The following is a 22,962-nucleotide window of genomic DNA, read 5'->3' on the forward strand; positions in this document are numbered from 1 at the left end:
AGGAGACACTAGAGTGACTAATGCCTGGCACAGGGAGACTCAACAGGCTCCAGCATCTCTTATGTCATCACTTGGAGACCGGTGCTGGTTTCCTGAAGCGCTGTCCTGGCGAGGATGCTGGGGATGGGGCTGAGCCCAAGTACAAAGAGAGGGGTCATTGATTAGTGATGTCTGCTGTGGACATGTGCTAAGGAAGCTCCAAGTCTGCAATGTCCATTGACTTACAATTCCACATAAAGGTGAAAACTCATCAGTGTCCAGTTTTTTGTTGTTTTTTCTTTTTTTGGCACATTGTGGATGTTTGCTATGTTTCATAATTTAACTTCTCACACAATAATGTGTGATTCTTTTACTAGGGTCTTTCTGACTTACATATAATTGTTTTTACTTTTTTTCCTTCAGCTGCCAGGGGAAGGATGAACGGGGAGGTGAGCCCAGAAAAGGTTGTTCTGAAGCTGATAAACTCAAAGTGACAGCTGTCAGAAAAGAATCTGCAGAATAAGCAGGAGAGTCTGAGGCCATTTCCTGCCAGGATAAACAGCATCCTCCTTCCTCTGGCCAATTCCTGCCTCCTCAGTCTAGTCAGGGCCGCCTTAGTCACTGAAAATTGTAAACTGAGGTTAGTATACTTTAGTTATTAAAGGAAGCACGTGTACTTTACGAAGATTGCCATCCAAACTGATGAACACACCTGTATTCTAATGGTTCTGCATTTGAAAAGGTGAGCTTCCTTTATCTGGATAATTCCCTTAGGTAGAACAAGGCACTCTTGATGATAAAACATCACTTTACAAATGCAATGCTTAGGGAGAGTTGCCGGTTTCTGAATCACCAATGTATGGAAACACGCCACCCTATCTGGTAGGCTGTCAGGGACAACAGGGGTGTATCCTTATTTTCATTGCTCTAGAGGACAGGACTCAGAAGGGAAGGCTACACTCAACATAAGGAAGAACAGGTTAGCATCTGGAGCTTTCCAACAGTGGAGTAAGCTGTTGTAGGTGATGAGCTCCCTGTCTTTGGGAGGATTCCAACAGAGGCCAGATGCAAGCCTGTTAGAGTTGCTGTAGAAGGATTTTTGCATGGATTAGGGGTGGGGAGTATCTGTGATCATCCAACTGTGTTCTGAGGAGCCCCAGGGTTTCCTGGATACACTTGAGGGACGGGGTTGTTGAGGAAAAGGGACGGAAATGCTAAGGTAAAGAATTCTGGACTCCACTGGACCTTCAGATAACAACCAATGCCCACTGAATGCTTACTGCATTACATAAATTATTGGTTCCAGGGAGAGATGTTATGGGACAGGAGAGACCGTGTGTCCCATTGGCTATTCATCTAAACCACAAATGGAACCTGCTCTTCAAACCAAACCATCTTGTCCTCAAGCAAGAACCTCAAACACAGTCTAAAATGGGGGTCTGCTCCTTCCATCACATTGGGTTCTGAATGTATTTACTCTTTGGCAGCAAAGTCAGCCAAATGGGCTCTCCTTCTCACCCAGAATCTCCTACCTGGTGGGAAATCCATTTGGGATTGTTTGGCCCAGAGCAAAGGTGATAGTCCCCTGCTATGTTTTACAGCAAGGGCTCTAAGCAACGCTGTGTTCCTCTCTCTGCCAGGCCTGCCCGGGAAAAATGTTCATAAAATCTGAAAACCATTTGTGGAACAACAGATTTGGACTCAGTATCAGAGGGATTTGGAATCGCAATTGGTGAAAAAATGCACCTCAGTGAATGCTGTGTTCCTGGTGCTGAGTCCCGTTTTTGGTGATTTAACATAAATTATGCATAAAACACTGTGACAAAGGCATCACTGTCCCCACTTGTCTGATGGTGAACTGAGGTTCGGAGGCCTTGCATGAATTCTCTGAGTCATATGTCCGCTGAATGAGTGATCTGTCATGAGGGAGCCCACTGTCTTCTCATCACCGCCCCGGTGAAGAAATAATAGTGAATTCGTGTGGCTTTTTATGTTCTCACATTGCCTTCCTTTACATGTGCCCTGTTGTGTTCACCTCTGGTCTCCACTGCCTGTGCTGTTCCCTCCTTCCCACCAGGTCTACTCTCTGTACCCCCTCATTCCTCCTTTTTTGGCCTTCAACTCTTACCTCCTCCAGGAAGGTTTCCTTGATGCACCTGCTCTCCTGTAGTGTATGGAATGGCCTTCTCGTGTACTATCGAAGCACAACCTTGCTCTGTCACTTCTCACACTGAAGAACGACCCCTGCGTGTCTGCATCCCTCACTAGAACAGGCTGCGATTTGCAACACTCCCCCTGGATCACTAGTCCTGTGGCCGGTGACTGTTTGAACAACTATCTGCCCAGCAGATACTCCCTTTGGAGCCCTCTCCCCTCTGGGACCTGCAGTCCCATGAAGAGGTTCCCGACTTCATTTCTTCAAGACTGCACTTGTCAAAGCTCTACTAATGACCTCTTCCCACAGAGCTGGGAGTATCTGGCTTCGGCCCACGTCCAAGATCTTACCCTTTCCTTCTAGTTGTGTTTGCCGGTGACACTTGACATGCTAGAGGGCCAGGGCTGGAACTCCCTACAGGGACGCCTTTCCAGGGACACAATGTTACAGCCTCTCTCCTTGCCCCCGCCCTTGCCACTGGGGGCGGGCTCAGCCAGAGGAACCTGGCAGCTGCAGGGCACAGGAACCTGTCCTATTGACTTAGAGTGCTAGTTTTACTGCTCCTCGTTCTGAGCTGTTCCCTCGGTCCCTGCTGCTGCTGCCCTAGGTCAGAGCCCCACCTCCACTTTTGCCTGGGATGTGGCAATGGTCTAACTGGCCTCCCAGCCTCCAGCCTGTCCCTCTTATTGTATTCTCTATATGGAGCGATTTCTCTCAAATATAAATGTGACCTTGATTAAAGCCCTTTAGTGGGTCTTCACTACTGACAGGTCAGTCAAAACTCCTAAGCACAGCCAAGGTCCCTCTAATCGGTTTCATTCTTCATCACTGTCAACACGTCTGTGCTCCAGGATACCAGCTGCCTGCACGTTCTCTGTGAGTGCCCTGCTTTTTTATCCGCTCTGTCCTTTACCTGGGACTTCCTTCATCTCTCTTATTTGTTCAAGTATTCCATAAATATTTGTTAAGTGCTTATGAGGTCCTTGCTTCTCTGCTAGAGGAAGGAGTCCCAAGAGAGGAACAACAAGACAAAGTCTCTAAAGGTCTTATATTCTGGTCTTCTATTAGGGAAAAAAGAAGAAGAAGAAAAACGAAACAACTGTATGAACCAACTAATTGTGGACAGTAGCATGTGCTCAGATGAAAGGAAAATGGAGCACATCACAGACAGTGACTTGAAGCATTACTTGAGGTTAGGGGCAGGTCAAGGGGAGTTTCTGAGGACGCCACATCTGAGACACTTGGGCACCTGGGGGCAGGGTGTTCCAGGCAGAAGGAAGCAAGCACAAAGGCCCTGCCATGGGAAGGAGATTGGAGCAGAAGGAGCAGAAGGAGGTGGGTGTGGCTAGTGCACAGTCAAGGGCAGAGTGTTTGGGACAACAGCTGCAGTGAGCAATCGAGAGGGCTGTTCTCTCCTTTGTGGCCCTCCCTCTACTCGGAGAGACCACCCCCTTGGCAGCACTAACACTTGTTGCACAGCAAGTGACTTAACGTACAGGGACTGGGCCAGCCTCTGAGTTCAACCCCGGTGTCCTGCATGGTCTGGCAGATGGCTGGCATTCACACCTGCTTGTCGAGCAAATAAATGCGGCTACAGATTCTGAGAAGGACCACTGACGACTTCCGCACCCTGATGACCCTCCGGGGGAAGCTGGTGGTAGGAGAACCAGGTGGGTCATTTATAAAGGGAGTCTCACCTCCTAAAACACAGAAGAGCGCACCTGGGGAACTCACTGATAGGGACAGCTAACCGATGGCTTCATCCTGCAAGGCTTTTTATTTGAGCCTCTTCTATGCAGGAAGAAACAAAGGCAAGAGAACAGTTTCCATTTAGTATTTGGGGACAAAAGTGCCGAATGGGCACTTAGATATTGACAATGATGGCAAATACTGATTAGAGAGTGGAAGGAAAAACCAGAACACGGTGTCTGTCGAAACCTCTAAGTGCTTCCCAGAATCCAAGCCAGAGTTCAAGTGCTTAATGGTCTTCTTTCCTCTACTGCCAGTGGTAGGGAAGGGCAGACACTGACAAAGGCATGGGGTGATGCAGAGGAGAGCCAGAGCTTGAGGGGAGTCCACTGTGACTCAGGGGTCAAATACTAGAGGGCAGGGGGGCCTTGGGACCAGTTGTCCTGATAAAGGTCCAGCCGAGCGCATCCTCCAGACCTTCCACACACACCCTCCCCTGCCACTGGGAGCCTAAAAGAATTCTCATGATATCCAAGATAAGAATATAAACGATAACAATAATAGTAACAAAATAAAATCCTGACTCTTTAGCCTGCCTACAACATCCTTCCAATCTGCCTCCTGCCTTCTTGCTGCTCAGCTTCTCGTGTTCTCCTCCTCCCCCTCCAGCCCCTGGCCACTCTGGCCATCCTTCAGGTCCTCTTGTGGGCCTGGCCCTACCCCAGGGCTTTTGCACTGGCTATTTCCCCCACCTGGAGTGTACTTCCTTTGCCCTCCCACCCCTGCCCCCCCAGCTTTACTGAAGTATAATTGACAGACAGAAAATTATACATAATGATAACAATCTGGTGACTTTGGACATACACTACATTCATTCATGTATTTTCACTACAATCAAGGTAATAAATCTATCACCCCCAAAACCTTCTTAGATTTTGAGTGCGTGTGTATGTGTATGTGTGTGTTAAGAACACGTAACATGAGGTCTACCCTCTTAAAACGTTTGAGTGCCCAATACTCTGTTAACTGTAAGCACTACATTGTACAGCAAGTCTCTGGGACTCATTCATGCCGTGCAACTAACTTTACACCCACTGAACAATGGCTCCCCACGGCCCCTCCCCCTGCCCCCTGGTAACCACCATTCTGTGGTCTACATCTCCAGCTTTTACTATTTTAGATGCATCTACATACATGAGGCATCATGCAGTGTTTATCCTTCTGGGACTGACTTCCTTCACCTGGCATCATATCTGCCTGGTTCACCTACGTTGTCACGAATGCTAACATTTCCTCTTATTTTTGAAGGCTGGACGATACTCTATCATATATATACACTACATTCTATTCACTCGTCTGTCGACGGGCAGGTAGGCCATTTCCACCTCTGGCCGTCAAGAGTAATACCACAGCGACCACGGCAATGCAGACACTGCCTGGAGATCCTGATCCTGATGTCAATTCTTTTGGACACATCCCAGAGTGGGATTACGGGGTCATGGGACAGTTCTATTTGTAATTTCTTGAGGAACTGCCATACTGATTCCCACAGCGGCCACAGCATTGTACGTTCAACCAACCGTCCTGGTTCCTCCTCGTCCCCAACAATTCTTGTTACCTTTTGCTCTTTGGGAATAGACATTCTAACAGGTGTGAGGAGGGGTCTCATTGTGGCTTTGATCCCTTGCTCTTCCATGACTGGCTCTTTCTTGTCACTCAGGTCTCAGATGGACCATCACCTCCTCAAAGAAGCCCTCCAGACCCTGCAAACCAGCGGAGTAGCCAGCTCGTCATTAATATGCTCAGTACTATGTAGTATTTCCCACTGGCTGATCATTTTTCCTGAATGTTCTTGTAGTTATCAACTATGTTTCCCCCATGAGAATATTAGCACAGTGAGAGCAAGGACCATCGTCCTTTTTTTTACCTATGAATACTCAGTGCTCAGCATAAGAAGGCCCTCAGTAAATGTTTGTCGACTGACTACATGAACAAGTTACTTCTGTGTCTAATACTAAGGGTCAAGGCAAGGGAGGAAATATTCATTGAGCGTCTAACACAGCAGACGCTGAACCAGGTGCTTCAAATGCAGTTTCGTGCTTAGTCTCAAACATGCCTCTAAGGTTTTTGTCCCCATTTGGCGGTTGAGGAAACGGAAGCACAGAGAGGTCGAGTAACTTGCCAGAGGTCACATACTTGGTAACTGGAAGGGGTTAAAGCCAAACCCAGGTCGGCCTGACCCTACATGCCCTGCTTTTTCCATGACAGCTTGCTGCTTCCCCCCTTCCTGCTCCCCAGAACTTCAAGTCACTGTCAACTTCGCCCCTTGCTTGCTGTGCGCAACCTGCTTAACCTCTCTGTGCCTCAACTTCTCGACTCTGATGGGGGGCGGGGAGAGGGTTTCTACAAACATCAAAGGAGACAGAACATATAAACGATTATAAACAGTGAAGAGACAGGAAAGTAGAGGTGTTAGCCATGCCATGTACCTAACACTCTCTTCACCTCTGTTAACCCTAAAGGAGCCAGCTACTTGTGCAAATCTTTGATGCCCCCCGGGCACTGACCACTGAAGCCAGGGTCTCCCCTGTGGCTGCCAGGTCCACAAGGATGTCAGAGTTTCCTGGCTATGGAGAGACACGGCATCTGTTGTTTCACTGGCGCTCGGCTCATCCTGATTCCTCTGCTTGGACACTCACTTCCGACCTCACCCCGTCTGGGCCGGCACGGCCCTTCTACACCCACAGTGGGGAGCATGGCAGGGATGTGCTGACTCGCCTGCCTCCCCCACCGCCTGGGGCAAGGGTGGTGGCTTGTGTATCTCGGGGGCCCTGCCCTGCACCCCCAGGCCCCACGAGCCACTTACGTTTTCACTGTTGACATCAGCTTCACTGGGGCAGCCGAACAGCTCTCGTCTCAGGAGGTTCCCGTCGTACTCCAGGAAGGTCAGGTAGAGGTTGCGGAAAAACTCCACGTGCTTGTTCTTCACCCGCAGCTTCTTGGGGGAGTTCCAGTGAATGACCTGCCCGGGCGACAAGGGGCCGTCAGGCCGGGAGGACTGTGCAAAGACTCGGCTGGGCGCCGGGCTAAGCAGTGTTGGTGGCTTGTCCACTCACTCACTCACTCACTCACTCACTCACTCACCATCTATGGTACAGTGCTGAAGAGGAAGGGCGCGAAGGCCAGACTGCCTGGGTTCAAATCCCGGCTCTGGTCTAGGTAGCTCCTTCATCTTGGACAAGTGACTTACTCTCTCTGTGCCTCAGTTTCCATATCTGTGAAATGGGGAGAGCAACAGCTGCCGCCCGTGCCAGCATTTTAGCTTCTGTCTCTCAGCTCCAAGCTTGCTTTGTGATGCTGAGGCAGGGACTTTGCAAACCCTATTTCTGCCTTGCCAGTCGCCTCCCATTAGATGCTGCCAGCAGGGGCCGTGACAGGGAGACTGACTGACAATCTGGGAGAAGGAAAAAGGAATGTGGCCCTCCTGTTGCTTCCTGTTTCTGCAAGCATCACCCTACCTCCTTTATTTTTATTTTTTTTTTCTTCAATGTTTATTTTTGAGAGGGAGACAAAGCATGAGCCGGGGAGTAGCAGAGAGAGGGGGACACAGGATCTGAAGCAGGCTCCAGGCGTGGAGCTGTCAGCACAGAGCCTGACGAGGGACTCAAACCCACAAACCGTGAGATCATGACCTGAGCCGAACTCCAACGCTCAACCGACTGAACCACCAGGGCGCCCCACCCCCCTCCTTTCTTCAAGGTGGCAGTGGCACGTCCTCCCTTTAGCAGCAGCTAGAATCATTCTGCAGTTTCCCCAACACTAAGAACAAGTTTCCTCGTCTGCCCTGGAGCTGCCTGCTTTCCCCAGCCCAGGTCTGGGTTCCAGCCCCAAGCTGTAAGAATCCCCCCACCTCTCCCTCTGTTCCTTCAGCCCCGGGGGGTGGTAATGGTTTCCTGCGAGTTTCTATTTTTTCTTAGTTTACCAAATCAACACTTTATGTGTAGTTGTCATTTTTTAAAAATTAAATTCTCTGTTTAAATATTTAGTATGGTTCCTGCCTCCAGCTGGACTGAGGGATGCTCCGTCTCAGAGCTGCCTTCAACTCGTTAATACATGTAAAGCATGTAAGGAGTGTCTGGCCAAGTGTGAGCGCTCAATAAAGGCTGGCTAGTAAGTGCCAACCCTGTACCAGGTTGGGAGAGGGGCAGCGCCCCCTGCTGACAGTGCTCGCCCTTGGTTGGCTGGCGGTGGGCGGGAGAGGCATCCACAAACAGGACTCAGAATGTGACCATGGAGGGAGGGGCGTGGAGAATGGAAGCTCTAGAAGAGGAGCTCCAGAGGTGCACCTGCTGGGGCCTGAAAGATGAAGCAGAGTTTCCTGGGAGGCAGGGGCGGGCACGGAGGGGATGGTGGTGGCACAGTCCAGCCAGAGGGAAGACCGGTGGGAAATGAGAAGTCACGTGCTGCAGCCGGAGCCCAGGTTCTGGGTGGGGTGGGTGGGAGATGAGGCTGCAGAGGTGAGCAGGGTGCAGGGAGAGCCTGGCTCCATGAAGGCTCAGAACTCAGCTGTGGCACTGGAGATTTTATAGAGGAGGAAATTACTAACTCCATGTTTGAGTAGGATCCTCTGACTATACTGGACAAGACAGGAGTGGCAGGGTGGACGGGCAGCAAGTGACGCCAGTTAGGAGAATTTCCCAGCAGGCACAGCTCATGCTCTTGGCAGGGGGGACCCCTCACCATCAGCTTTGTATTTGTCGTCTTTTAATCCTTATGGTGACCTGAACAAGGAATGCAATTTTAAATGTTTTTTTAAATCTATCTGAGAGAGAGAGAGAGAGAGAGAGAGAGAGAGAGAGAGAGAGAGAGAGAAAGAATCCCAGCCAGGCCCCATGCTGTCAGTGCAGAGCCCGATGCGGGGCTGGGACCCACAAACCTCAAGATCATAACCTGAGCAGAAACCAAGATTCCTAGATGCTTAACTGACTGAGCCACCCAGGCATCTCAGGAATGCAATTGTAAAGAAGAAACCGGAGAAGTGACTTGCCCAAGGCCACAGAGTTGGTAAACATGGGAGCCGGGATTCAAACCTAAGTCTGAATAAACCTGATTCCAAAGCCCACGTTCTTCTGTCCACAGGGCAGAGAACAGGAGAAGCCAGGTTGTAAAAACTTCCCCGTTGATGCCTTGTCACATCGCAGAAGAAATAAACTAGCTCTCACCTTTCTCCAACTCGCCTCACGTGGTGGGGGGACCAGCAGAGCTGACACTGAGACAGAGGAAGGGAATGGGGTGTCAGAGCTCAGTCTTTTCCTGGCTTCCTCCTTTAACCACATTCTTTCTGCATCAGCCTCAACAGGCTGCCATTTAGAGAGGTCTGGAAGGCCTACTTCCCCCTGCCCGCTCTCTCAGGGTCCTCTGGAGGTATGGCAGCCACAGCCCTTGAGGCTGGCTGGGCAAATACTCTGCAAGACCAAGTCCCTCTCTCAAGGCAAAGGGAACAACAGGAGACCTGACTGGTGCAAACCACACCCCCTGCCCTCCCATGACCAGAATGGGGTGATGGCAGAGCAAGAACCCGGGATGTCAGGCCAGCCTGGGTTTGAATCTCAGCTACACTCCTCATTAGCTGTGTGTGTCCCAGGGCGGCTCGTTTTGTTTCTTGGGACCTCAGTTTCCTCGTGTGCAAGGTGGGAATCAGTAACCCTGACTCCACAGAGTAGCTAAGAGGTTTAAACAGATGCCTACCTGGCCTAGTGCCTATAGGCCGGGGTGGGCCCACCTTATGTGGGTTCTCTTCTCTCCTCAAAGACGGTGGCAGCAGCCTGCCTGCTGGCATCCTGCCCTCCCTTCTCCTCCTGCCAGCCTGAAGTCCACTGGAGCAGTAAGTCAGGAAGAGAGTATTTAGCATTCAGGACAGTGCAGAACGGCCAGCAGACCCTTCCTGGAATGAGGCCACTTGGTGGCACTTGCATTTCAGGGAAGCAGGAGTGTGCACAATGCGTTCTCTTCCTGTGCCTTCTGAAGGATGCAAGAGGGAAGGAGAGGGAAGGCTCTCCCCTGAGAACACACAACCCGGGCAGGAGAAGGTCCTGGGCCACACATTAAAATAATTGCGTACGAGCTGGTGTCACTCACACCCTGTGGGGATCATGTCTTTGCTGCAAGACATTTTGGTGTGTGCCAAGTGCTGAGGCAGCAGGAAGGCTGATGGATATGCATCTGACTCAGGAAACCTGAACTTCCTCAACAGGGAGAAACTTACACTAAGTAAAAATCAGGGCTAGCCTCTGTGTCCCCAGACAAACAAATCTTCACTCTCGGTGCACAAATCTGCCAGGCACTTTGGAGACACTGCGTCATCACATCCCCCAAATAAGCCCATTTGGGTCCTAGTGTCCATTTTACGGAGATGGTACTTGACTTGCCCGTGTCTCACAGCGGGTAAGTGGCAGAGCTGAGACACGAAGCCAGCTCTAAACCCGAACCCCAGCTTCCTAACTGCTATCACACACGGCGCTGTGGGCTGAGAGCTTTGCAGACAAGGACAGTGAGGCTTATGGAGGAGGTGGCTTGCCCAAGATCACGTGGTGAGTATGGATTCAGTCAAGGCTACAGTGAGGACCCAGGCCTCCAGATGCCCCCGACCCACTCCAGGCCACCTCTTAACCCATCATGCCTCACTCTGTTCTGTGTCTGCAGAGTGAGTTAGGTCTGCCTGTTGCATCCAGGTAAATACTGGTGACTGGTGTTCTATAAAAATTAGCCAAAGTTAGAGGGAGAAGACAGTGGTGACACTGGCAGGCCAAGGGGATTCTGGGAAACCCTTTCCACCTGGGTGGCCTGTGACAGGGAAGCTCACCCAAAGATCCTGGTGCTTGCCAAGTGCTAAGCCAGCAGGAAGGCTGAGGGATGTACATCTGACTCAAAAAACTTGAGCCTCTTCAACGGGGAGAAACTTAATGTATATTCGGATTTACCTTTTTCTCCTTAGTTTTTAATCAGCTAGACACAGCATACTCCCTTCCCCTGTGCTAGGCTCCAGAGAAGTAAATGATAGCTATGTTTATCTAATACCCATCATACCCTAGACATTAGGCCACGGTTGGCGTGTGTGTGCATGTGTGACGTTTTCACATCCAACCCTCAAAACAACTTGGTAAAGTTATTTCTATTATCCCCATCTTTGCAGATGATAATTCTGAGGCTGAGCCTAACACAGAGTCACTCAGTAAGTAACCAATCCTAATGCAAAATCAGGTCTGTCGTGCTCCCAAATCTTTTTCTTTTTCTCACATCATTCATTTATTCAATATATATTAAAAATGAGCACTGACTGTGTGCCAGGCACTGAGAGGGGCCGTGAATGCAGAGATGAACACAAGAGATCATGACTCTCTTTCTGGAACTTACAACTGAGAGAGAGAGAGGCAGATATTACATAGCTGTCCATTTTAAATTACAGGTATGATGTGTACTCTTAAAGACATGTTAAAGACAGGCGGTTATTGATGGTTCCTGAGCTATAATAATGAAACCAAGGCCCAGAGGGAGAAAGTGACTTGTCCAGAGCCACACAGCAGAGGGAGAATTTGTGCCCAGGATCTGTCTCCTGGGGCACTGTTCCTTCCACTAAACCATATGCCTGCCTCTGAAAATCTGACTCAGGATTAGTATTGCTGGTAATTTTGATCAGCGCTTGTCTGACGACTGAGAAATGTCATTTCCTGGTCCCTTGAGGGACAGAATCACCCATCATTGCTGGCTTGGGGGCAGCAAGCTGGCGGTGTAGATGACATTTGGTGACAAGTTTTCACACATGAGATGGAGTGACACTGGAGAATGTGTCCCAAAATTAGATTTTTGCAAGTTGCTGGTAAGTGCGTGTGAGTCTCCCAAGACTTGTGGTAAAAACCCATCATAACTTACTCCACTCACTGAGGCACATTGGCGTGGCAAGAATACTCAGTATCAGCGGCTAACATATACGGGAGGCTTGCGAACGTGCCATGGCACTGCTCTGAATACTTTGCTGTCATAGCTCACTTAACACGTGCATTCAACACTACAAGTGATCGTCTCCTTATCCCATCTTACAGGTGAGGAAAATCCATCGAATTGCCCTAAGTTACATGGCTAGGAAACAGGAGAGTCAGGATTTGAACCTGAGGGAGAGAGACATTAGGGATTCCTCTCTCATTTCTCTCATGTCTATAATCATCAAATGACTCCATTCACAGCAATGAACGTGAGTTTTACTGAAAAATTATAGGATCATAAAAGAAGCCTACTTTCCCCTTCCAAGCACAGGGACCTCACCCATCCCTGGGATACTGAGGCCGAAGGATGGTTTAGGGCTTCTCAGATACAGGGGCTGAACCTCCAGCTTGGAAGGAAGCAGAGAAGGAGGTACCCAGGTTGCAGGCCAGGTGGGCTGCAGAAGCTGCCCGGCACCGAGGGGCCCCGTGGGCGTGATCTGCTTGGGTCTGAAATGTCTGTAAAGGCTGAGTGTATGTGCAGACCTGGAGTCAGCCTGGAGTGAGCTAGAGAAATTGACAGAAATTGATTACTGTCCGGGAAACTTAAACATCATCTGGGAAGACAGCAGAAGTCAACTTGTTTAAAGGAGAAACAGGAGACTCTATTGCCCATCAAGGAAAAGGCATTTTAAAGGTAGAAACGAGACCTCAAAACAAGGACAAGGCTATGGAAAGAGCTCAAAAATTCAGCTTCTGAAGCACTCAGAACCCAGAGGGTTCATAAAAATAACGCATGGTACCAAAATGCTAAGACATCAGAGCCTGCATGCAAGTGCCAGGTGAGCAAGAACATGGGCCTTATGTCTTCCAAGTTTACGGGGATAAGGGGTATCTGGCAAGTGGGTATGTGTCTCAAGACCTCCCCTGATTTTCTATGACTCACAGAATAACCCCTACCCTCCTTGGCCTGGTAGTTAAGCCTATTGCAAAATGGTTCCCACTTACAATTCCTGCTCTTATCTCCAGGCTAAAAGAATTTCCTGGTATTTCTTGAGCCTGTCTTTCATGACTTGGTGCCTTTGCATATGCTCTAGCCCCCTCCCCAGAAGTCCTTACTTCTTCTCTTTCACGCGAAGACCTGCTCGTCCTGAAGGGCTGAGTTCAAATGCATGTCTCTTCTGTAAATCTCTGCCTGACCGCTTGTGGCAGAAGGTTCTCTCCCAGTAGGTCTGTCTCTCCAACCCATTCTTCATTCCTGACAGAACACTAACTCTGTAGTTGCAACTGCCAGCTCCTGTGAATGGATCATGATCCATTTAAGATCTAAGCTAAACATGATGATCCTGTTCTCTGATTTCCCAGACTCCCTTGCAGCCAAGGCGGGCCGTATGATTCAGGATTGCCCAAAAAGATACACGGGGAAGCATATATTTGATTTCCTAATAATAAGGTTCAGTTAAAGTGCCATTCTCCTCCCACCCCACTCACCTTTCTGCAGTAAACAGAGATGTGATGACTGGAACCATGACAGCCATCCTGTGACTATGAGAAAGAGCTCAACGCACTGCTATCCACAAACCAATGTCTGTATCTACTGCAGTATTCTTAGCTAAGAAATTAAACTCCCCCAATATAGGGGGTTTAGTTTAAGCCTCCTGCATACTGGGTTTTCTGATTCTCACTGTAAGCATTCTTTTTTTTTTATTATTAAATTTTTTTTTTAATGTTTATTTTTGAGACAGAGAGAGACAGAGCATGAACGGGGGAGGGGCAGACAGAGAGGGAGACACCGAACGGGAAGCAGGCTCCAGACTCTGAGCCATCAGCCCAGAGCCCGATGCAGGGCTCAAACTCACGGTCTGTGAGATCATGACCTGAGCCGAAGTCGGACGCTTAACCGACCGAGCCACCCAGGCGCCCCTGTAAGCATTCTTAATGTAACACCTAGGGCTGTTGCTGGGCCCTTCTTCAATGCTCCATAGAATTCTTGCACTTAACTCTATGGAGGACTCATTGCACACTCTTGTAGTTATTTATTTACATGCCTGCACCTGGCAGCAATGGAATGTGAATTTCTGGGCTGGCAGGGAGCATGACTTATTATTCTTCCTGAGTGCCACAGTGCCTGGCAGGTACTTAGTATTCAATCGCTGCCCTTTGCTTCAAGAATGGAAATCATGATGATGACATTCTCAATAATCTTCACATTCTGTCTACAGCAAATCATTTATAAAAGCCCTATTAATGTGGACTTTAGGATGGAGAAATATATTCCCCTCTTCTTTGTCTAAGGGCCAAACAGCTTGTCATGTTCTCTTGAAGGAGTTGAAGCTCCCTCTGTGCTCCCCCCTTGTTTGGTATTTCCAGGAGGGGATGATAGTCTCACAAGTCCTTTTCCCTGTCATCCTCAGGATTACGCTGCATGGGAGAGAGGGGAGACACAGACCCACCCACACACCGGCTGCCATCAGCGGCTGGCCTGTGCTAAGTTGCCTAATACCATGGAGACAGCCCCTCATCTACAAAAGGGCTGTCACAGAAACCACCCTGTAGTTCATGATCAAGCCCAGAACCGATGGATCGATGCACATGAAGGTACGTCGCATGTGCACCTCAAGTCACAAAAGAAATCTGGGTTTGGATTTCACAAAATGGCCACCTTACGAACTAGGAAGGCTGGATGAAAATGGAGTCTCTGTGTGGGAAGGGGGAACGAGAAACAAGAATGGAAGCTGGGGACTACAGGTGGTCGCAGGCTGAGGCAGAAGGGTAGGATGGGTCGGACGACACAGCCCAGAGAAGAAGCTGCGGTCCTGGCTGGACCACACGGAGAGGCTTGAAGAGGGACTACTCAGTAAGGCAAATAGGTTTAACATACTGAGCGGACACTGAGCAGTGCTGATGGGCAGAGGAACAAAGCAAATTTCACCTCTGCTTCCTCTCGACTCTGTCCCCTAAACAACTTGATGTGCATGAACCTCGATTTTCCAATCCGATACAAGGAAATAAGAATGCCTGCTTCAGAGGATCCACGAGACAAGAAGTGTCAAGGCCCCCACTGCAGAGTCTGGAGCAGACTGGCGCTCAGTTCGCGTGGAACACACACACTCTGTTCCCATGGGATGTCCTTTAAAGTGACGCTATCCCTCAGTCTCTAACCGCCTGACTGCCGGCTCCCTGAATGCGAGGCCTGTGTTTGTCCACCTCCGCATGTGCAGTGACAGGCTTGGCCAATGTTTGTCGACTGACAATGGAATCCACCTCACTTCTTTTATTGCCCCCACCAACTGTCGAAGATTCTTTTCCAGCTCTCGTCCTTCTCTGTTCCCATTCCTGACAATTACTGGGAGTAGCTATTAAACAAAAACAGTGTGTCTGAAACTCAGATTTCAAGCCGCAAAGGCTCTGTTGACTCTTTGTCTCCTTTTTACACAGGTCCTTTGTTGCTCCTTGGTTCTTACAAATCCCAGAAAGAAAAAAAAATTCTTCCCAGACAAAAGTGCATCATTACCCATGAAAGGAGCAGAGTACAGAACAAATTCAGTGATTATTTAGTCTCCTCATCTGGAGAAGGTAGACACGTAGGCTCCTGCATGAATCCGAGGCCCTGTCCTACATCCTTCCATCTCTTGTTCTGTCTCTGTAACATTATTTCTCCCTGTCTGAGGAGGGAGAGGATAGGGAGGGGGAAAATAACAATAGGAAAATGGACACCCTTGCTAATGCTCAGGGACGACAGGGTCAGGAATCCATGAGAAGGTCTAGCCATCTTCTCTCATGTTCATCACGCTCAATGTTTTCAGTTCTCTTTTGCTATAAAATGGGGGTATTAATCAATTTGAACTGGGTTTTGGTATGTGTGGGGAATTCCTGATGGACCACTGATGGCAGGAAATGGCAAAGCCGTCCAAACTGAAGAGTCCCTCAGTGAGTGTTGTCTTAATGTGGCTTCTCTGCAGACATCTGACTTAAGACTTGTGGATGATAACTGGCCCCATATTCTTCCTCTCTATGAAATTAACTAATTACTAGGACTTGACTCACATTTCACAGACTTCTCACAGTGTCCTCCTGGGGAGTGTGTCTATTGATGTGGGGACAGGGAGGATAGAGGGAAGCAGATCCCACCTGTAGGGACAGCATGGAATCTTTAGCGGAGGGATTCTCCCAAGGTTGGTTGAGGAGCAGCTGGGTTTGTAGTCCAGTGGGATTTTGCCCGTAGGGGGTAATTAATGTCCTTAGGGGCGGGCACCACATGGATCTCTGCTCCAGGAAAGGCAGCTGGCTTCCTGGTTCCCAGCAGACACCTTCCGTGATGGCTATTGCTTTTCTCTGTGCCCTACATCATTCCATCACAGAACCAGACCTGGTCCTCTTCGGATGATTCTCATGGGACTATCAGTCATGCCCCATATGCCAGAAGCATGGGCATGTGACTCACACTGACCAATGAGCCATTCCTGACCATCCCTAAGAACAAACAGTTGGGTTCAGGTGTGAGCATGTGTCCTAAGAAGCATCAACAGAGTCATTTAGCTGAGGCACTGAGAGAAAGAGGGTCTCTTTCTCCACACTGGGATTATGAGTGCCAGTCATGGTTACATCACTCGCTTTGATTTCTTCATAGCCAGTTCGATTGCCTGGAATGCCCCATTTGACCGTCTGTTTTCTTGTTTGGTATCTATATTCTGTGCTGGCACATAAGCTCACGGAGAGCAGGGCCTATGCAGTCTCACTCACTACCGTATAACCAGTGCTCAGGGCAGTGCTTGGTCTACCGCACACATGTAGCACGTATTTGTTGAAGAACTGAGTTCTGTGCACTTACCGGTGGGGGGACTGCTAAAAGTTACCCTGCGGAAACACAGGCAGCCCGAGAGAGACAGAGAAAGGGAGAGAATGAGTTCCTATGTCATGTGAGCGCCCATATTTCGCGGTGTCAGTGCAGAGGGCGGAATGTGGAGCTGTCACATTTTGAGACGTATTGGAGTTTAAATGTGTGCGCGTAAGCGTTCCACCAACCATTAACAGCTATTGCTAGTACATTTAATAATATTTAATAATATCAATATTTAATTAAAATATCCCTCACAAAATGGAAAAAATGGCTTAAAAGGAGTCCTGCATGATAGCCCAAAGTATAAAATAAATATACATGCGTCTACATGGATATAAATAAATATAAATGGAGGAGAGAAGCAGATCTCCTTACAGAACAGCCCTAATATGTAGATTCGAATCCCTTATTGGGAAGTAGAACTTAATCTCCCCATTTCCAGTGTGGGGTGGGTGTAGGGACTCACTTCCGAAAAATGACGCATGAAAGGGGAAAATAATCACCGTGTGGTACAGAAACCTGGAAACGCTCTCCTAACCAAGTACAGAGAGAGCCCTTAGTGAAGTCGTGTGTGAAACTCAGGTCCTCCCTGAAATGATGTGATGCCCTTGTGGGGGTGGGCACCCTTAGCCTGTACGATACTCTCCCCAAACACTCACAATCTCAGTCTCATCATGAGAAAAAATACATTGGACAAACCAAGTTTGAGGGATATTTTATAAAATACCTGACCAGTCCAGCTCAAAACTATCAAGGTCGGTCATGAAAAACATGGGAAAACTAAGATGGTGTCAGAGGCTAGAGGAGACTAAGGAAACAGAACACTAATGGAAACACTGGCAAAATGTACCGAAAGCCTGCAGTTCAGTGAGGAGCAATCTACCAACGTGGGTTTGTCAGTTTTGACAGTTCACCATTATCCTGTAAGATGTTAACATTAGGGGAAACTGACACTAGATGGCTGGGGATACAGGACTCTCAGCACAGCTTTTACAACCTTTTCTTTCAAAAATCCTTCCAAACAAAAGTGTGTATTAAAAACAAAAGAGAGGGTGCCTGGGTAGCTCAGTTGATTAAGTGTCCGACTTCAGCTCAGGTCACAATCTCACGGTTCGTGGGATGGAGCCCCACATCGGGCTCTGCGCGAACAGTGAGGAACCTGCTTGAGATTTTCTCTCTCCCTCTCTTTCTGCCCTTCCCTCACACACACACACACTCTCTCTCTCTCTCAAATATATATAAAAAAAAATATTTAAAACAAAACACAGTCCTACAAAGCATCGACTGATCGAGAACACCAGTGAGACAAGTTCAGGTGACCAGCAAGAAAACAGCCAAGCTGATGCTTCTGTTTCCAATATGAGCACCTCCTAGCTACATTCCCAAGTACAGAAATGTCTACCTCATTAGATCTGACAAGAAGCTACAAAAAAAAAAAAAAAATTTAATTCAAATATGGATTTACAACCACTATCATTAAGGAAGAGCTTCACCCCAAGTGTGTATAATGCCTCGAGATACCATTTGATGTTAGTACAAAGAGGCATGATTAGCAAGACATTTAAAAACAAAGCATCCAGAATATGAAGACAAGCCTCCATAATTTTTTGATGATGTTTAAAGTCTTGTGAAAGTCAGTCTAGAACTTTATAACATTCCACTAACCCCCATGAAAAGTAAGTTTAGCAGTCCCTTTGGGGATTTATACGTAACAATGAAAGATAATAAAATCCAATAAGGGAAACACTGGTTTTTCCTGCCTAGGCAAAAATGGCTGAAAAAATACACAAGATAATACAGTAACAAATGAAGTAAATTCCTTTGTCAGCAAATGCTGTGAGAAGAGTCACGAAAACAAATGATGAAGGCCTGAAGATACACGTAGGAGAACAAATTACATGGGAGATTTGCTACCGAGTTAAATCAAAGCATAGAGGATCCCGGTGTGTGTCAGCTTAGGCTATTTGCAAGATTCTGTTTCAATAACGAAATACCCAAAGACCAACCTTCCAGTGAGCACTGAAAGAAAGACAAGTTATAATCTGAACAGCAACTTCCTGCTTTCATGATGACAGTGCTTTTATGGAAAGTGCATGTATGAAAGGTACAGTTGCTTTAATTGGAATAACCAGATTCCAAGTAAGGTTACAAAGTGATACTGAATTCTTTCACCGCATTAGTGAAGTAAAGTTTGCAACAAAGCCCTTGAAGCCAGCTGCACACTGAATGTCACTGATTTGGTTACTTTTATAAAGGCAAGACTGAAAATATCATAGAATTTTTACAATACTTGGGAATGATACCAGGAACGACAATGGATATCTTTTGTAAAATACAGAGTTCATAGCAAAGCCCTTTAGAAGGCATACATAAAGGTGATTTATGCATGTTTTCATGAAAAAAAAAACAAACAAACCCGGTTATCTTTCGTATGCTATCTCGTACTTTTGAAAAAAAAAATATACTTTTAATCTGACCCTTCAATGTCAAGGTAATGAATGGAGAAGTAACTACTTTTAGAAAGAACATGTGATATAGATAGGGCTTTTAGAAAGTAAATGTTTGAAACTGTTGCCATTGTTATGGGGATTTTGAGGTAAAAAAAAATGCTGTGCTACCTATCAAAACTCTCATTTCAACATACTTAGAAATTTCAGTGGTTTGATATCCACAACCACCCAATATTGCTTAATTGGTAATTCCCTCTCTCAAAATCTTTTTCATTCGAGAGCCCAGACTATTTAGGAAAGTGTTTTCTTACAGTGGGCTTTTAAGGAACCAGTCCCACAAGATATTCTATGATCAAAGGGATCTGTTCTGTGTGTTGACGCAGAAATGCTGAGGGTCCACCAATCCCATCAGGATTCCTTACTGCAGGACTTCATAATGTGCTATTTTGTATACACAGTACACAGAACTCCCCCTCTGCAGCCCTCCCCAGCTCCCCCCTGTTTAAAGCAATCCCATTAACAATTCTTAGACTTGTTTGGATACATACCCCAAACAGTGCTACATAGGGCAGACCCTCCAGAGGCAACACCTTGCTCCTAGGAATGTTGTTGATGTTTCCAGGAATAATTGCATCTCAACTTCATCAGCTACGTATAACAAAAGCCAATGATGGATAACTTAAATCACTAACACCCAAAGGAGTTAAGTTCTGAAAATCACCTCATGAGCAAAGAATGGGTGAGTGTTGAAGGAAGACAAAAGACCAAAAACTTAAATTCTCCAAAGTCTCCGACACTGGGTATGCCATTCTCCAGCACACTAGTAGGGCCCAGGACCAAGTGCCACAAACCAGGGCTTAATCTCGGGGGACAGCCCTTTCTCTCCTCAGGTCCCTATTTCTGGTCTGTGAAATGAGGGCATTGGGACAGACGAGGAAGAAGATCCCTTGTTTACATGCTCACTAGCTGACTGAAAACGACTCTAAGAGAGAGTGGGAACATTACTAATTATTAATTATTGGTAAGAAGGAAACGAGGCTTACTATGTGTCTCCCAGCTCGGTACCAACTGCTTTATACATAGCCCCTTGGACTAGAGTCATGCGATGAAACTGAACAGGCCCTGGCCTGGAGTAAAGAGAGGTCTGGCTGGGAGGTGGTAATTGTAGATTTTAGATCTTCTCCCCCACAGCAACTGTTTTTTATTCCTGATCCATCCTAATCTTCCAAAATCAACCTTACCGTTCATCATTCTTATTACCCTCGCTCTGGCTTCCCCGGCCTCATTTTTCACTGTAGTCTGCTCAGCTACGGCACGCTCAGTATGCTAATGCACGGCAGCCCCTCATCTTCCTCAAAAGATGTGAAAACTGACACCTCTCTAAGTATTATAAAATGTTTTAAAACTTGAGTTATGTGCTACTCCTTTTATGCAAATGGTACAGATTGCCTCCAGGCACATGCATCGTTTCTCCATATGGATGGCACGTTTTCTCTTGGTTTTTCTCTTCTTTAGGATTTTTCTTTTAAGTGTACTCAGCTCCCAATGTATGAATGGATGGCAGTCAAAAATCCAGTCTCTGACTCTGTTGCTTAAAATCCAAATGTTCTTTCAAGCAGGCAATGTTATATTGAGAGTCTCTGTTCTGGGGTCAGCCCTCAAAAAGCCATTGAATGCAAAGAGGGCTCACATAGAATAATCCTACAGAAGCATTATCTCACGTAAAATGCTTTCCTGGGAAACTATATTAAGGTGGGAACTCAGCCCTGTATCGGAGGAAAGAGCTCTAGAGTTAGGGTCAGGCCAACGTGAGTTCAAACCTCGGCTCTGTCATATTTTGCTGTGTGACTCTGGGCAAGCAACTAAGTGACTTCATTCATATGATCCCTAATTTTCCAATGTATAAAACAGACCAATATTCAGCCCGTGATGCTTCTGTAAAGATTGAGTGATCCCTGCCTGGCACACCACCCCCACCCCATCCACCTGAAAACTCCAGGTCATCCTTTGAGGTCCTGGCCACAGCCTGCTTCCTCTGAGAGGCATTTCCTGTCAATCCCAGAAAGGATCAGTGCATTCCGGGCAGATGTTTTTGGAGCACTGCTGTGGTCCCTGCTAGGCAAGTATCTACCAGCCCCCGGTTCACTATTCCTAACTTGCATGGGGGTTACTGCTCCTTCCCATTCTCTAGGGTCATATTCAGGGGAAAAAAAGTGGTTACACAGAAGGACTGGGGAGAGGAGTGGCAAGGGTGTTTGGGGGCTGAGGAATGACGTGAGGGCAGAAGACTAGGAAGGAAGAGACTTGGTATCACGACTGAGCTTGGACATCCTATAGAATCCCTCAAGACACAGATTGCATCACATTTTCTCCCAAGAGGGGCCTCCTCCGGTTCTCCCAGGCCCCCTTTACTTCCTTCCACTGCAGCATTTAGCAGGCTGTACTTGGAATCTTCTGTTTGCTTAATGCTTGCTTCTCACTAGACTGTGACCCTCCTGAGAGCCAGGAGCTGTGGCTTACTCAGCCCTGGGGCTCCAGTAACTCTTATAGACGCAAGGACTGGACGCCCTGCTTGCTATCTCCTGACCATCACCCACTGTTTGTGGCCAGGACTTCCTTCTCTAAACGCCTACTGAAGACTCAAAGACTAGAACACAGTGTCACAGCTACCCTCCCAATCTACCTTCTCCCAGCCAATGCACAGCCCTTTTGCTCATCTCCTAAGAGCTTGTGCTCTGGGTGAAAAGACAAAAAGATGCTCCGTTGGGTCCTTCTCTTTTTATTTAAGACTCAGCCAGGGAAGGTTGAGTCATCAAGCTTTAGGACTGAAAGATAAAAATGAAGGTCTTTGAAACACAAAGACTGAAGTAAAAAGTCAAGTGCATTTCTACAGAGTACTCAAGGGGCCTGGTTGATAACAGGGCCAAAAATCATGGCCTCTATTTTACAAGAACATAACTGACATGGGGAGAATGTACGTGGTTTATACAAGTCCTTCAGTTGGTAAGAGGTCGAACAGGCATTAGAGTGTAAGGGATTGCTTGGCTCCAAAAGCCCATATGCTTCTTCCCCTTTGTCAGTGAAACCACTTTTCCCTTAGTTGTGTCCTTAACCAATCTCTTCTTAGCATAAATTTCTCTACTGACACCCAGGGCAGGATAGATGCCCAAGGCTGGTAAGCTCCTGTCTGGTAGGATGTGGGAGTACGTCTGCTCCTACAGAGTGAGCTTTATGCTTACCAACAGTGAGCTGTGTGTTGCCAAATGTGTTTTGATGCCACTTTTATTTATAATGTAAGTGGAAATGTATGTATTCAAATATTCTCTGAATTAGGAGAATGCAAAAAGAGTTGCTATTTCTATGAAAGGCAAGCCAAAGCTTTGGGACAACTTGATTAAAAAAAAAAAAAAAAAGTCCCTTAAAAAGTGGCTGTCAGATTAGTTGTGGGTGAGAGACCATAAAAATCTAGGACTGTCCTTCACCTGCTTTGTAAGAGTCCTTAAGTTCTTGCTCGCCCTTCAAGGAAAGGAATCAGAGAACCACAGAAGATGGATAATGAGAGATGTCTATGCAGGATAATACAGCACAATCAGCAGACGAAAAAACCTGGCCTTGGTTGAAAAGACAAGCTAATCAAGGTTAACCTATTTTTAGGATTCTTGCCTGAACGGACATTTTCAATCAGCTGACCCAGCACAGGTGCCCTGGGTGACCCACAGATGGGCTTCTCAGGTTGGCTACCCTTTGGAGTGTGAGCTGAGGGAGAACAGCATTCAGGGTATCTCTGTATACTCCCCAGGGGGGAACATGGTACCCAGCAAACAGGAGGTCCTTCATTCCTGTTGAACATGATGGATGAAAGAAAGGATGGGA

The 22,962-nt window shown here is 47.4% G+C and overlaps 1 protein-coding gene across 1 annotated transcript in view; it reads right to left on the reverse strand.

Annotated features, from left to right (window-relative positions):
- LARGE1 (LARGE xylosyl- and glucuronyltransferase 1) overlaps window positions 1-22,962 on the reverse strand; it is a 512,482-nt gene that overhangs the window by 49,883 nt on the left and 439,637 nt on the right. Inside the window, exon 9 of the mRNA XM_030322309.1 lies at window positions 6,690-6,845. Coding sequence (XP_030178169.1) covers window positions 6,690-6,845 — 156 coding nt within the window. The remainder of the gene's footprint in view (window positions 1-6,689; window positions 6,846-22,962) is intronic.

Source organism: Lynx canadensis, chromosome B4 (genome assembly GCF_007474595.2).
Source record: "Lynx canadensis isolate LIC74 chromosome B4, mLynCan4.pri.v2, whole genome shotgun sequence".
NCBI classification, from domain to species: Eukaryota; Metazoa; Chordata; class Mammalia; order Carnivora; family Felidae; genus Lynx; species Lynx canadensis.